Genomic DNA, 15,955 nt, shown 5'->3' with positions numbered 1-15,955 from the left:
TTTCTGTTTTTTCATATAATGAAGCTTTGTGGTACTACTACCTGTAACCTCTCAAACTCTATGTGCCTCTGACTTCTGCTTTGTTCACATCACTACTTTATCTCTGCTTTCCAAGGCTCATGACCCACTCCACGTTATTGGTAAAGGATTGGTATTAAGGGCCAAATTACACGATCTATTGAGCATCCATAACTGGATCTAGTTTGGTGTAGTGGTTAAGTGTGCACTCTTATCTGGGAGAACCGGGGTTTGATTCCCCACTGCTCCACTTGCACCTGCTGGAATGGTCTTGGGTTAGCCATAGCTCTCACAGAGGCTGTCCTTGAAAGGACAGTTGCTTTGAAAACCCTCCCAGCCCCACCCACCTCACAGGGTATCTGTTGTGGGAGAGGAAGATAAAGGAGATTATGAGCCACTCTGAGACTGAGATTTGGAGTGGAGGGCGGGATATAAATCCAATATCTTCTATCTTCATCTTCTACATTAACATTAAAACCAACCTCAGGGAGGTGACATGGTTAGGGACCACAATAACAGGAAGAATGAGAGTTTAAAGGAGAAGGTTATGGGAAACACTATGACAAGATTCTTATTATTGAAAGTGTCAATTTCTCATAATGCATCTTTTCAAAGGACACAGTGGAAAAGAAAATGGAAGAAGGTTTTAATTACTTATCCAAAAGAATAGAAAATTCCGATAAAACACTGCGATTTGAAGCAGACCTGAGTCAAGTGAAAAACGATCAAAATAAACTCTATGCAAGAATTGCTCGATTTGAAAAAATGATGTGGAGTGAGCTGGAGGAAATCCAAAGTGAATATAGATCAGGTGAGGGTAATTTATTTTATGGTAAATCTTTGGGATCCAATCTTCCTCCAAATATGATTTTGAAGTGAAATAAATCCTAATGCCTAACAGACCAGGAATAGAGATGTTTGAATTGTAGCGTGCAAGCTTTAAGCTCCTCCTCACTTTGCACAAGATGCTTTGTTGCTAATTTCAATATTGTCTTTGAAGAGAGGCAATCTGTCAAGCATCTGAAGACTATTCCAACTCTTAATCATAGAAACAGCTACAGATTTAAATCAGTACTAGTTTCTGTTAGTCTTTCCAATTTCTATGTCAGAAAAAAACTTGTCAGATGTTACATTTACTATGACATAAGATGTATGATCTATTTGTCATAACTGCTCAGATATTACCATATCCATCTATATGGAGATTACCTAATAATCTCAAAATATACATGCACACACATGGCAAACTCATGCATTTGTAAAAAGAGTTCATGTGAGGTACACTGGCTATCCCTGAGGATACATTTGAATGGAGAGGAATACTTTCAATTATGGCTGTAGTTGAGAGACATTTGCCATCATCAATTTGCGGAAGGCTAGACCAACAGTGGTTTTTCCAAGGAAACTTAGGCCTTCTGGAGCATATAAATCAGGATGTTTTTGGCAATATGATCCACACTGCTATAAGCATTTTCAAGGGGAAACAGTTCCAAACGTACACCCTTCTCAGAGAGTAACCAGAGCAGATTTCTCAGAGAATGTTAAACCAGAGCAGATTTCCTTGATAATGTCCAAGGAAGATGTCATTCTTCCTTCACTAAGGCAGACAACTATCAGTAACATGTGAATATTAATGGACTGAACATGTCTTTATTTAGGCATCAATTTAATGTACTCTCAGTTACTGTTATGCTACATTAAAGTATTTCTATGGGAATAGCAATTTTGGAAAGATTACAATAATAAGGGATTTTTAATCTCTTCCATTTGTTGTGGCTATACAGAAATACTAATATATATTTTATGAAGGTATGAATTCCCCAAGAAATCACAGCAGTAAAATTGAAATGGGTGGTTTTGCAACATTTCCTACCACTATAAATATCTATAGCATTTCCTAGTACTATAAATGACAGCTATTACGTTCTTATATTACCCTTCCTCCTCCTCCAAGTAGCTTGGGAGGACATATATGGTTCTCCCATCTTCTACTTTTGCCTAAAAACCTGCAATTTTTATTAAACTGAGCAAGTAACTGGCACAAGTGACTTTGGCTCATAGGGACATAAGCTCTGGTCTTCCCTGTTCAAGTATACATTCTAACCACTATCACTATTGATAAATTTAGTATGCATCAAAGAAAGCACTATGTAGTTGAAGAATTGCTGAACAGTCTTTAGGAAAAAAAATTGGTTTTGACCCATATTGGTTATCCTAATTTAAAGCATGCTTGTTATTTACCAGGATTTCAATCCATTCGTGATTCTCTTGATGCGCTTAAACAAATACAGACAACAAAACTAAAATTAGAAAAGGAGAAGTTCAAGCAAGACATGAAGAAGATAAGACGAAAAATAACTGCACTCCAAGAAGACCAATGATGCATTTGTAGTTACTCCAGATTGAGGAATTACTACAAATATTGATACGGCTTTCAAATCCTATAACATCAACCTTGTTTCCTTTGTATCCATAGACCACTGGTAACATAAGTGTTGCAATAAACTTTAAGAGATCGAAATGAAAAATTGCCCTGGATAATATGCATTACAATTTATATTTTGGATAAAATAAAATCCACCAATGATTTATAATTGTTGTATAAGCAAATTGCTTAGTGTATTTTTGAAATTAGTTATCTAGTGTTACAGCTGGGAATTCTCAAACCATGAGCTTATTTGTTGACCTGCAAACTGGGAAACAGGTTGTGTAACTTCTTGCAATGGAATTTTATAACCAAGTGGCAAAAAATTAAATTAAATTAAAAATCCCCTCCTAAGAGAGAGCAATTTCCTAAGGAAAAACCTGTCAGAATTTATGCAAAACTTATTCCTGTGACTTCAACAACAGTTACAAATTCAAACAATCTTACATAGTGTTCTGTTTATAGATTTGTTTTTTGTGAGGTTTTAATTTTGGCACAAATTTTCTTGACAGGGAAAATACAAATAATCAATGTAACAAAATGCTCAGATGTAACAAAATGCTCAGATGTATGCTTGTTGCAGAACAGTAGGAAAGGAAGAGATTAGGGTTACCAAGTCTAATTAAAGAAAAATCTGGGGACTTTGGGGGCGGAGCCAGACTTTGGGGTGGAGCCAAGCGACATTGGGGGCAGAGCCAGGAACAAGGGTGTGACAAGCATAATTGAACTCCAAGGGAGTTCTGGCCATCACATTTAAAGGGACAGCACACCTTTTTAAATGCCTTTCTTCCATAGGAAATAATTAAGGATAGGGGCACCATCTTTTGGGGCTCATAGAATTGGACCCTCTGGTCCAATCGTTTTGAAACTTGGGGGGTATTTTGGGGAGAGGCACTAGATGCTATACTAAAAATTTGGTGCCTCTACCTCAAAAAATACCCCCCCAGAGCCCCCAATACCCACGGATCAATTCCCTATTATTCCCTATGGGAATCGTTCTCCATAGGGAATAATAGAGTGCCCAGTAGACATTTTCCTCCCCCCCCCGCGCTTTCTAAAGGGGGGGGAGGGCCTCCATACCAGGGAATCCCCTGCCCCCTCCCTCTCTCACACACACAAATACTTACTTGGTCTTCTTCCAGCAGAACTTTGCTTGCTGTGAAAACGAAAGCAAAAGAAAGGGAGGGGCCGTTCTCCATGGAAACTGTTACTGACCCTTTCCCATGAAGCCCTTCCTGTTTCCTGTACAGCCTTAAAGGGGCACACATTTTAAAAACTGTTTGCAGGTTTCTAAATCTGCAGGAGCTCTGCAACGACATGATGCCTACATGCATGTTCTCCCCCCCCCCCGCTTCCAGATTTTTGGAGAGCGGGGGAGGAGCCTGCAAATTCAGGGTCTCCCACCAGGGTGAGGGGGTTGGGAAGCCTAGAAGAAATATGTTTCACAATGCCACTTTAGCAATTCTCTATGCATTCACTCTTACTAAGAAATTATAGGTAGATACACTACCATTTTTTTTGGCATTATGAATTAAACGGGACAGGTTCTACATGAAGTTAGATTGAGATACTACAAAAGAATAGGCTTGGAGAAGGGACAGATGCAAATGGAACTAATTTCTTGGCCTTCATTCAAGTTTCAGAAACCAATATTCTGCACCAAAATAAAAGATTGCATTGGTCATCTGAAGAATTTTTGCTTTCCTGAAAAACCCAGGAATTTTATTTTGCAAGGATATTACAGAAAGAGGTATTTTAAACTTCAGCTGACATCCATGCAACCTCTTTAAGATGGAGTTGTTAAGTAGAATGTACAAGAGAACTATAACTCTGTGTCAGAGATAATAGTGTAAAGCAGCAAATACAAAAGTTGACCGCATTCCAGGAAGTGTTATCTGTCACTGTCATAACTTAAAGCACTGAGAAAATTACTTACATGCCTCACTTTCAGAAATCTATAATTTGGGGATTAAATTTACTTCTATTGAAACATCCAGTCAAGAAAAGTGCTCCAGAGTGGTAAAATCACAGATGACTAATTCTTACTAACCCTCCTCAAAGTTCAAATCATCATTCCTCTAATAAAGCAGCAGTAAGTTGTCTGTACTGCATTTTATACCTGCCCTTGTAGGAGTAACAAACTGATTAGGAAACAAAGGACAGGAAGAATGATGAGTCAGCACAAGAAAAAGGGAAATGGTTTATATATTTAGGCTATAAAATGTATCTTTCTAAAATCTCATCTCAGATATTCACCTGAGCAACATCACTTTTAGTTAATTTTTATAGGATGTAGGATTGCCAGTGTGCCAGCACAACAAATAGCACATCATTTTAATAAATCAAGGATTTATAAAACTTGTAAATAATGAATTTCTCAAGTTAAAAACAGTTTCTCCTGAGATACAGATAAACTTTTTAGGCCCTGAGAAAGCCCCAATATTTAAGATCTATTGCATTATGAAGTCATAAGGTTAATGTCATATAAACTAGCAAATATGATGTCAATGAAATATGGCATCAGTAAAATGAAAAAGATGCTGATGTTAACTATAAAACCTCACATTCATTAAAGACCCAGAGCAATTAGATTCTGATGCCTTGGAGTTGAAAGAATTAAGTTCTCCAGAGGACCAATGGAACAAAGCCACTGAAAAAGGCTTCCTGAGAAAACCACATTCCATTTACTTTGCACAAATAATTACTGCTAAAGAAACAGGACATTCTGCAGGAGGATAATAAGAGTGCAAGAGCCAACTGAAGCTTGATATTAAGCAATTAGAGCAGCATTTATGCGCCAGAAATCAAAACCAACCAACATATTCTTCAATATGAGCATTCACAGCTCTTTCTAGTACTTGAGAACTTAGAGTAATATCCATGACATAAAGTCAAAGAAGACAGCAGATGTTAAAAAAAGAAACAGAGAAAATTCATTGTTTTTTTATTTCCTGTGAATACTGAGATAACAGAATTTGAAATATCATTGAAATCTTGGCATAGAAACTAAATCGCAGAAGTGGAGAGAGAATAAAAATTACAGTATTATGGAGGAGGCCAGCATACCTCCATTTCTAACACTTTGTAATACAATTTATTTTGCAGAAGGCTTAGCATCTACCTAGCAATAAAGACACCTGTACATATGGCAAAGGCCACGTTTCAATGGCAGAAACATGCTCTACTTGGCACTGTAGCTGAAGCCAAGCAAGCATTACTCCTGTAAATGTCTACAGTTGCTATTTGCTAAGCTTTGCACAAACAAATCTCAACTGAATTACTTCTCAGCAGTTTAACAACAGCTTCTTTTTAAAACAGAGAGGAAAAGAACTGCTACTTTTTCCCAAAAAAGGAACTTTGACTTTAAATAACAACTGCTATTTTGATGGAGGTTGTCATGAATTTTTGTCTGTTCCTGTCCTCATTGAAGGTCATATTAGGTGGATGCTGCTGCTGACAGTTTCTTGTCTAGTTCCAAAGTTCGAACATCTCCATTAGCTTTGGCATTCCCTATAAGAGCCTGAAAAGAATTGGGAAAGGGTAAGTTACGGATAATACTTAAATACAGGAATTAAAATTATTCACATCTTTTCTGCTACAACATAAGCTAAAGAACCAAATTAAAGCTGTCATGTAGCTTACTCCTTTAGTAAGCAAAGGAAATGTGCTCTTTGCCAAGGCTTCAGTTCTTGTACACCCTTTCTTTTCATTCTTACAATTTTATTCCCCATATCTGATACCTGGAAAAGCATTGTTCTCCAGTACAGAGGAGTAAAACATACAGCATTGAGATGGCAGATAAACATGCCTGACAGTAACAGGTGTCTCTTCACACTTCAGATGACAGAATGTTTTCCTCCACTTGCTACCTAAGATACACACTGATACTGTGTGAGATACATTTCTTCTGGAGAACAGAACAAGTAATTGTACTTGTTCTGTTCTCCAGAAGAAATGTATTAAAGACATTTCTGCTAGCTCTTACAGCACACATTTTCTTGGGAATATTCTTGAAATGCTCTAGAATACATATGCTTAAGTAAAACCAAATCACAGTTTTCCAGTTCTCTTGGAAACTGTTTATTTTTGGCACTTTTACACCCAATCTATCAATGGTTCAGATTACAAATTCATGATAGCATTTTATTTATAGATAGGACTTTATATGTAGAAGACAATTACTTTCTGTAGCACCAGTTTCAATGGAGTTTTGCTTTCAACTTCTTTTGATGTACAGAAACTTTCAATTAACAAATATCCAGGGAGGCTGAACTACTCTTCCTCTGGTTTCTGAGTGTTTCTATTTTAGTGTTTGCATTTATTTATTCCCTTGCATAGAGACAATCCAATATGGCTTAAATGAGAGGACATTATTAACACATGATATTGATTCTAATATACCCCAGAAACACAGTTTAACATGTTTTAATCACTTTTATGCTGAAGAACATATGGTGGTATGTGTAGTTAAACACACACATCATAAAACACAACTGAAGAAAAACACAAACACCAAAACCAGTGGTATAAATATACTCCTGAATATTAGTATAAGACTACATCACTTCATCCAAGTGAAGCAAGCACTTGAGCATATTAACCTTGAGCCAAAAACTGAATCAAGGTGTATTCCAGCTTGTTGCGGCACAACCACTGCAAAGGTTTGTCCTAAGTACCAGCATGCAACTAAGTTTCCCAAACACCCAGATTTTATGCACTGATCTCTGTGAAAAATTACATGGACTTTCAAAAGCTTTCTAACTATTTTGTAGATAAAACTCAAAAAGCATTTGTACAAGGGGGTGTTCCTTACATCTATTAATTGATAATCATCTTTGCCGTATAAATGTCTTAGGAGATACCATCTGGCAACTGAAACAACAGTTTCCGGATACCCCAACTGATACACCACCCTTTCTAGCATGCGACGAGTTTCCCTACAAAGAAAACAGAAACAGAATTGACATAATCCGCAACAAGAAAGTGAGGGTGAAATTTTGTACCATTAAGGGTTCAAATTATACTCTTCCATTCCAAAATGGAACTCTTAGCACAGTTACAGCAAGTTTTCAACTGAACACGAAACAAGCAGAAAACAGAGTTTTATGTGACAGTATACAAACTCCACAAGCAGAAAGAAAATACTGAATTCCTCTTTTAGAAGACAGATTAAATACTCAGAAGTAGTCTAAGAGTCAATTGTATCAGATTTCTTGAATGGAATCCAAATAATAATTTACACATGAGCATGTATGCCGTTTCCCCTCTGAAAGAAGTAAACTACAGTTAAGTTTGTAAAGCATCTCCTCTTTGACAATGGAAGCCGCTCTACTGAAAGAGGAAGTGCAAGGTCCAACTGCAGGCAGTTTCCATATTAGACATCATTTCTTTTAATCTTGGCCATGGTGGGGATTTTTTTGTTGTTGATTAGAGGCATTTATGTATTTCTACAGATATTTTATATATCTCATTGTAGAAGAAAAATTACAATTTTACTTTTTTGTTTAGCTTTTTATAACTAAATCATTAAATACAGTTTACTACACACATTATTTTACATAATTATATATAATAATTTTATAATATATATAATATACAGTATATAGTATAATATATAGTAATTATTTATATATAATTATATATTATAATTATATATTATTTATATAATGTGTGCTTGTATTCTTATTGGAATGTGTAATATTTATCAGCTGACTTGGGTATTCTTTTTATACAGAAAGGTGGGATATAAATAAAGTAACTTTTGTGAATTAGATTATTCTAGAGTTTCATTAAGTATATTTTCTTATGCCCCAAGCATAGATGATTCTCCTATTACATGTAGACTAGTAACATACCTTGATCCCATTTTGCGACTGTACTGCAGAAGTGCTTGTAAAAGAACACCCACTGGACACATGGAAAGTTTCAAGGCTTCTGTTGTTGCTTCTTGAACCAAAGATGGCCAGTGATCATTAGAAATATTAGCCTTCAACACAGAAACAAAATTTAAATCACTGTGTCACAATTATAAATGGTTTAGTTTTGATCTGACATGACAGAAGGCATATCCATACTATTGTTATTTTGAACGAACATTTAGAATTCATTTAGTGTGCAATAACTTGCTTTCAAAACCTCTTAACAGAAGGGAAATGAAAAACCCAAGTCCATTAACTTAATTTTTTTGAAAGTCTATTTTCAGCTTCCTGTAGATTGTAGAGCCTTCTTGAAAACACAGATGACAGACATGTAACTTCATGGAGTAATGATATTTTGCATTCAAGAAGAATGTCTTGATTTGCAAAGATAATGATCTCAGGTTGAACTCCTTAGTGGTATCCCCCACTCTGAAGCTCATTTACAAACTATATTTAAATGAATGAAATATGCTTGGAAAGCAATTTTGGAATCCACTGACACAGCAGGATACACTCCTCTTGGTTCCAATGGGGGATTGCACATGGTTTAGCAACTTTTGGTTAATTGGAATAATTGAAGATCAAAATCTGCTAGTCCAATTCATACTTCAAAATGACAACTTGTGCACTTTGCCTCAGACACTGCTGAGAAAAGACTATTATCTCATTTGCATAAGCTTTGCCTCAATTTGATGCAGCAGAACACTTTTATTTTTTTTCTTCACAATTATGTGAGGTTTTAAAATGTTGGTAAGGTTTATATAGCTCACTATTATTTTCATAGTACATTTACTATGAAAACTGTACAATCTGAATGGGAAAAACATCTAATACCTACATTTTCTTTGAACTTGTAATCATCAAAATGCGAAGAACTCTATTACATTTTAAACTGAGATTACTGCAATCAGTTCATTTAACCATTTAATAACTTAAATCCTCCTACCATGCAGACTTCCAGGGCAAGTTTAGCAAGCCTTAGTAGACTAGAAAGCTTCCCACTCCAGCTGCCTTGCTGGGATGCCAGCTGCAGACTTTTTCGGAAACATATCTCTGCAGCTACCATCATTCCTTGGGACTGATACACTTGTGCCAACCACTGAAGGATAAAAAAAAAGGTACTTGTTCAGGCTTGCATTTAATTTTAATTTTGGTCTTATGTACTCAGCCCTTAGTCTTGAATCCATGGAACTTTTATTTTAAAAGGAAGGACTATCAAGATTACTTTAGAGCAAGCAGACAACAAATGCAAGCATTTGTAAAAATGCCCCACTGTTCTTTAGTTTTAGAGAAGTCTCCTCAAAGACATGTTGGATTTTGGTGAAAGGGCAAGGACTCACCATTTCATTTGGATTTTCACGCAAAGGTGAAATTGAAAAGTACACAAAGTTACTGGACTGCTCCCACCTCATCTCTCTGAATGAGTCCTGCTGCTGATAAAGCAGGGTTTCTCCCGCTCTTTTATAATCACAGCTACCAGGAAAACAAATTACCTACAAGGATAAATTCACCAGTTGAACTTACATCCCAACATGATGCCATGGAATATAGTGGCACTTTACTAACTAGCTCACATCCATTTCAAAATATGCCAGAAAGAGCTGATCATGGTCTTATGGATGCAGCTTCAGAAGACATCCTTTGAATCCATGTCACCAGACTCAGCTGTGCCTTCCTTTTTCAGAATGGAGTTATCCTCCTATATAACTGCTATCACTTCTCAGCCTTTTGGCTAAGATCATGCATATACAACTGCTATTATTTTCTCGCTCCTCTTGGCATCACTTATTAAAGCTACTGTAATTTCATTCTTGCCTCTGCATGTCACCCTGCTTTGAGAAGTAACTACTTAAGTCACTTCTCCCCATCTCTGCTAGCGTGGGCTCCTCAGCTTTTCCTCAGTATTCCCCTGCTATCTCCAGACAATTTTCCTCTTCCACAAAGAGCCCATCCTCGAGTACTGGGCAGCAATTAAATGACCTTGCCAAGCCTCAACGGTCAGTCTTGGACAGAGTAGTCCTTGCCAGCTAAGGGGCTCTATCTCTGAAGGAAACTGATAAAACTGCCCATGAAATTAACTATATTGCTTTTTGGTGTTTTATACGGCTGCACTATGGAAGTATGCTTGAAGAGCCCTGCATACTGTCCTAATAATATAGCTTATTTCAAGATGGCAGTTGCCTGGAAGCAACATTGTGACCACTGTTCCCTCTAAGCTGAGTTAGTGAGCTAGCTCAGAGTTTTGTAGCCTCTGGCTCACACATTTTTGTCTTAGCTCAGGAATAATGGCCCCAGAGCAAGATAATTTATGCAATAGCTCACAACTTTAATGCCAGTAGCTCACAAAGTAGAATTTGTGCTCACAAGACTCCACAGCTTAGAGGGAATATTGAATGTGACAGCTCTATTTCTCATCAATTTTAATTTCACTGAGGGCAACCAGATGAGCAGCTAAATGAAAATCTTAATTAATCTCAGTCTTGCTGCTACTACTGCACAACTTCCACCTTATTTCTTTACACTTAGCTATCTTTCCACTCATTTGGAATCTTCTACAAACCTATTTCACGTCTAATCCTTTTGCCACTAGGCTATCATGCCTGGAATATCCCCCTTCCCCAATCCCTGGAATACTCCCACACTGTTTGTCCAAATGCTTACATCAAGACCCACTTTTGCTTCCCCCGCTGAACAACCCTAGTCTAATTTCAACTGAACTGCTGTGGCCACCTGGCTGTAACCCCTCTACTCAAGTCCAGTTGTCATCTCTTTCTCCATTTTTCATTTTGTCCTAGTAATGTACATCTTAAGTTGTCCTGGGGGAAAAAATCACATCCGTATTCTGTTGAAAACTCTGACAAATTATGACTGAGCTTGTTCTGCCCCTAGTATATAGTTTACCATAATGCTTTTCAATCCAGCACATCCAGAAAAAAGAAACCTGGGGCTATGATCATTTCCCACCAACAGAAATGCCCCTCCCTAGGCAAAGCAGAAGGAACATGGGAAAGTCTTCTATGAGCTGTCTACTGTTCATGGTATGTTGGAAACATGTCCTCTTGTATTAGGACAGGTCTCTTCTAATTCTATTATCATTCATAGACCAATATTTTTCATTGTCTTGCTGGTGTCCACAGCACAGTTGAGCTGGTTTTCCTACCAGTTTACAAAGATGTTAACAAGGGAAGTAGCTGAAACTTATTTTGTATCTGAAGAATAAAAAGAGAAAGAAATGGGCAAAGAGCTTGTAGAATTAGGCCAGATGCACTAGATGTGCCTACATCTATTACATCAAATTTGTTAAGCAGAGTTCTGTTATGTAATATGACTGTCTATGAATGATTAAAGCAGGAACAGTGAAATTTTGTCCTGCAATGATTCAGCGTACAGCTCTTTCCCAAGTAGGAGCACTCTCCTTTTATGGCTCAGTTACTGGTACAATTTACTAGTAATAAAAATGGAAGATCTGAATTAAGAAAAAAAAAGTTGAAGGGCATGAAAATAAGCGATACAAAAGGTCCAGATAAATGTTCTAAAGTTTGTTAGCTTGAAACATTGAAGCAATGGCTCAGTGACAGGGTATTTTTTGTCCTAGCCTTGTGCCACTGATGTTTAGATTATTTCTGCTTTATAGTAATGAAAAAGCCACATTTCCTGAGCAAATTATTGAGCACATTTATGTGCAAAAGAACACATCAACAAGAGTATGCAACATTTGAAGGGTGAACTAGAAGAGACATCAAGATCCAATGTGCTAATGCAAAATTAGTTGTTCTGTGTCTGTGTATAGATATAGATACACACACACACACATATATATGCCTCATTTTGGACAGGAGCTCACAGCAGCAGAGCTCCACACCCTCTACATTTTATTGTGCTATTTCTTTCCCCCTCCCCCGCCCCCAAATACTTGCTTCTAGGCTTCACTGTTCAAACCCCCTGTGAGAATTTTGCTGAACTCTAAGATATGACAAACTTTCTAATATTTTTCCACATAAAAAATGGGAAAATAACCAAAACATATAAAGCAAACAGATGGAAATCTTCATCATGCCACTGTGGCCACATAGGAGAAAGTAATTTAAAAAGGGATTAAGGTTTTGTTCTGACATTTATAACTCAAGAAGAATTTTAAGGTAGATGCTGATACAAATTTAGTACACCTTCCAGTGATGTCAGGGGTGTGTGGCATATGCAAATCAGTCATGCAAATTAGCTCCAGCACCTCTTTTTCTACAAAACGACCTGTGCATGTATTTTATACACACACACCCTAATGGCAGCCCTGTACTGACTTAAGTGGCATGATGTTTGCAGGCAGGAAGACAACTAAATAGTCTGATGCCAAAACTGACTCCACCTGCAAAGTACATGGAGTGTGCAGGTATGGAAGCACTTTTTCAGTATACTGCTGTGGATAAGAAGAGTTTGTTTGGAAGCTTGAAAATGCTGCTCAGACATGAGCCCCTTCTTTGATAGCCTTGGACAAAACTGTCTTTCAGTTCCTCATGTTTAAATTGGAAATAGTCACAGAATAAATGATAAATAAGAACTGAAATACATTTTGAATGTTAAGATATATAATACTGATATCTATCTATCTCTATATCTCTCCCTGCTAAAGTGAAAAGACAATTTTCATCCTTTCCCTTTCCCCACTACAGACTCCATGCTGGGTCTTGCAACCCTACAAATAAGATTTCCTGACATCACAAAGGTCTGATTAGGGGAAAGGAATGTGGGAAAGATCTGCAAGTATCAGCACCTTTTGCTGATTGACTGCAGGATCCAACCCCATTATGTGTTACTCTCAGCTCCTAGAGAGGCGTAACAAAACATAAGAAACAAACAAAACGTTAGGGTTTGTAGAATCTTTTGGGCTCAAGTGCCGTGTTCTACTGGAGAAAGTTTTCCTTCCAGACCTTTCGTTCTCGTCTGGAAGGAAAACTTTCTCCAGTAGAACACGGCACTTGAGCCTGAAAGATTCTACAAACCCTAATGATGTTACCAGCCGTGAAAACCTGAAATCTTTGAAAACAAAACATTAATGTCAGTGCCATAAACAAAAAGTTGGTGCTTAAAATTAAATTATATCACAAAAGAGAAAATAAGCATTCATGGACCAGAGAGTTCAAACAGCTGTAGGAATAGTCAATGACACAGAAAAAATGTCAGCAGAGATGCTTGTTTACTGCTTTTCTGCAAGTTCCACAGAAGTATGCAAGTATCTATTTTAAAGACTTGCCTGTTTGTGTCCAAGTTATTTTATGGTACATTACCTTATTGCTTCATTTCTGTACTAGACCCAACTATAAAATGCAGTGTGTACTGACATTATGTAACTTATCCTTCTCACTTGGCCATCTCAAATATTTAGTAACCTCTTCCTTCCTGGTTTGCACTTTAGATGCTGTGCATTTTGTTCTCTATGCTCTCCTCCTTACCAACTGCAATATAGAGCAGGGGTGGCCAACGGTAGCTTTCCAGATGTTTTTTGCCTACTACTCCCATCAGCTCCAGCCAGCATGGCCAATGGCTGGGGCTGATGGGAGTTGTAGACAAAAAACATCTGGAGAGCTACCGTTGGCTGTCCCTGATATAGAGGACTTGTTTTTATTTAATTTTCTCACCCAACCTATCCCTAGTGATGGTAGCCAAACCTCTTCTAGTTTTCGCAGTTCTATAATTTAACATCTTTTCTTACAAAAGAAAAAAAATCACAGGGCAGGGGAAAGATTTGGAAGAACTCTCTGCCTTCTGCACAACTGATTAGTGATTTCAGAGGGACTTAGTTCCAGGTTGTTAGTATAAGCTCTCACATGGGAAATCAACTCTCACATCATTAGCTGCTATTATTACATGATACAAGGAAGAGATATCAAAACTGTGAGTAAACAATACCCCTACTTACATGCCAAGCTGTAATTGAAGTGGAGTTGGACATCACTGCCTTTCGAAGCTCTTCCAAGATGGCATCAGGAAGCTCTTTGTGAGACTGCAGGAGTGATTTACACTGAACTTGCCTTAAGAGCAAGTACAAAGTAGGTTGCTCAGGAAATTTTTTTAGTCCCTAAAGTCAAACAAAAATTAAGTTCAGTACAAGAAATACTGGAAATAGTGCCCTCATGTAAGCTTGTGAGACTACCAGGATCTGGGTTCTTGACTATCACAAAAGGGGGGAAACAGGGTCAACACAGTCTTCATTTGGTCAGAGCATGAGGAATTGGACATTCACCCAGTTTGTCAAATAATCTGCAAACAATTCTCAGGAGAATCTCATTTTGACCTGAAAGTAATGTAAGTAACAACTGTCCAAACCACAGACATGCACATAACATGTTTTTCAGAAGGGCTTGACACATCTGGAGAAGAGATCAGTTTTATACCTCACCCTTCACTCAGAGTCTCAGAGCAGTGTACAATCTCCTTACCTTCTTTTCCCTACAACAGACACCCTGTGAGGTAGGTGGGGGCTGAGAGAGCTCTTAGGGAACTGCTCTTGAACAAAAGGAGCTCTGAGAAAGTTATGACTGAGTTATTTACTCCCAAGTATTATTAGAGCTATACATTAAAAATACCAGAACCACTTAGGCATTTAAGTGGCTAAAAATATCTCAGTACTCGTGAAAACTCAAGGCAAATTATGTGCATTTCCTTGTCTCTTTTGGACTACGACGCTTACTTTGAACTTAAACCTGAGCAAAGAAGAACAAGCTAGAAATCTAAATATATAGACAAAATTTTTATTTTTTCTGGAAATCTCTTAAATTCTGACATTGTACCAAAAGATCAAAAATAAAACATACGTGCAAAAACCAGAAAACACATGATTTCTCTAGAAATACAAATTTAAAATTCTTCCCATGCAGAATCTCTCTTTCTTTCTCTCTCTCTCTCTCTCACACACACAGAGCATACTCAACCTCATGACTCATATGTGCCAGGAACCTCAGCCCATGATGCTTTACGATTCATATTGCCACAAATCTTATGGGGATGATGTATGACAAGCAGTTCTAGCTTATGTAGCATAACTAGTTTTGGGCTGATTTTGAGAGTGTTTGAAGGGGGTAAAAGGGAACCTGTAGTTTCCAAGATGCTACTCACACTTCCTTCTGTGAGCTTATAACATTCCATTGGAAGCACAAGGCTCAAGCAGATAACACAGCTGCTATGCAGCAAAGTCAGCCACTGTGGTAATTTAAGCTCAGATCATCCTTTTTAATTGAGCAAGGAGGCTAAATTCCAATAATACATAGAACTCATCTCACCACTGTATCCTGCCTGCAACCATACCTTTGTGCACAGAGCCTCAGCTTCTGAGGGTCTCCCAGATTCATTTAAGCCAGTAATAGCTTGGAAAAGGGACCATTCTTCAAGCAACTGTGCATGGGAAGCTGGAAAATTCTTTTCTTTAGCTGGAAAAGATACAAAGTGCATTACAACTCAAATCAAGGTGCCAGCTCATGTACAGACCTCAAAGCCCTGACTGAGGAGGAAGAAAGAGATGACAGATTACAGCAATCCTTTTATTCTTATAAAAATGCATTTCAAATATCCAATTTAGCCTCTTGATAGCAGTGTCAGGCCT

The 15,955-nt window shown here is 37.6% G+C and overlaps 2 protein-coding genes across 4 annotated transcripts in view; one reads left to right on the top strand and one right to left on the bottom strand.

Annotated features, from left to right (window-relative positions):
- FAM81B (family with sequence similarity 81 member B) overlaps positions 1-2,407 on the top strand; it is a 45,088-nt gene extending 42,681 nt beyond the window's left edge. For 2 of the 3 annotated variants that reach the window (XM_060235681.1, XM_060235682.1), the window contains 2 exons: positions 634-829; positions 2,263-2,401. In XM_060235681.1, coding sequence (XP_060091664.1) covers positions 634-829; positions 2,263-2,399 — 333 coding nt within the window. In that variant the 3' untranslated portion in view covers positions 2,400-2,401. Of the gene's footprint in view, positions 1-633; positions 830-2,262 lie in introns of all 3 variants that reach the window. The other variant, XM_060235679.1, reaches the window with a different exon arrangement.
- Positions 2,408-5,357: 2,950 nt separating this feature from the next.
- The window catches only part of SKIC3 (SKI3 subunit of superkiller complex), a 91,362-nt gene continuing 80,764 nt past the window's right edge, over positions 5,358-15,955 (bottom strand). Inside the window, exons 36-41 of the mRNA XM_060235678.1 lie at positions 15,661-15,782; positions 14,276-14,434; positions 9,308-9,460; positions 8,299-8,429; positions 7,257-7,380; positions 5,358-5,963 (exon numbers count right to left, since the gene is read on the bottom strand). Of these exons, the coding sequence (XP_060091661.1) occupies positions 5,880-5,963; positions 7,257-7,380; positions 8,299-8,429; positions 9,308-9,460; positions 14,276-14,434; positions 15,661-15,782 (773 nt within the window). The 3' untranslated portion in view covers positions 5,358-5,879. The remainder of the gene's footprint in view (positions 5,964-7,256; positions 7,381-8,298; positions 8,430-9,307; positions 9,461-14,275; positions 14,435-15,660; positions 15,783-15,955) is intronic.

Source organism: Heteronotia binoei, chromosome 4 (genome assembly GCF_032191835.1).
Source record: "Heteronotia binoei isolate CCM8104 ecotype False Entrance Well chromosome 4, APGP_CSIRO_Hbin_v1, whole genome shotgun sequence".
NCBI classification, from domain to species: Eukaryota; Metazoa; Chordata; class Lepidosauria; order Squamata; family Gekkonidae; genus Heteronotia; species Heteronotia binoei.
This window is presented reverse-complemented; position numbering and strand designations above follow the sequence as displayed.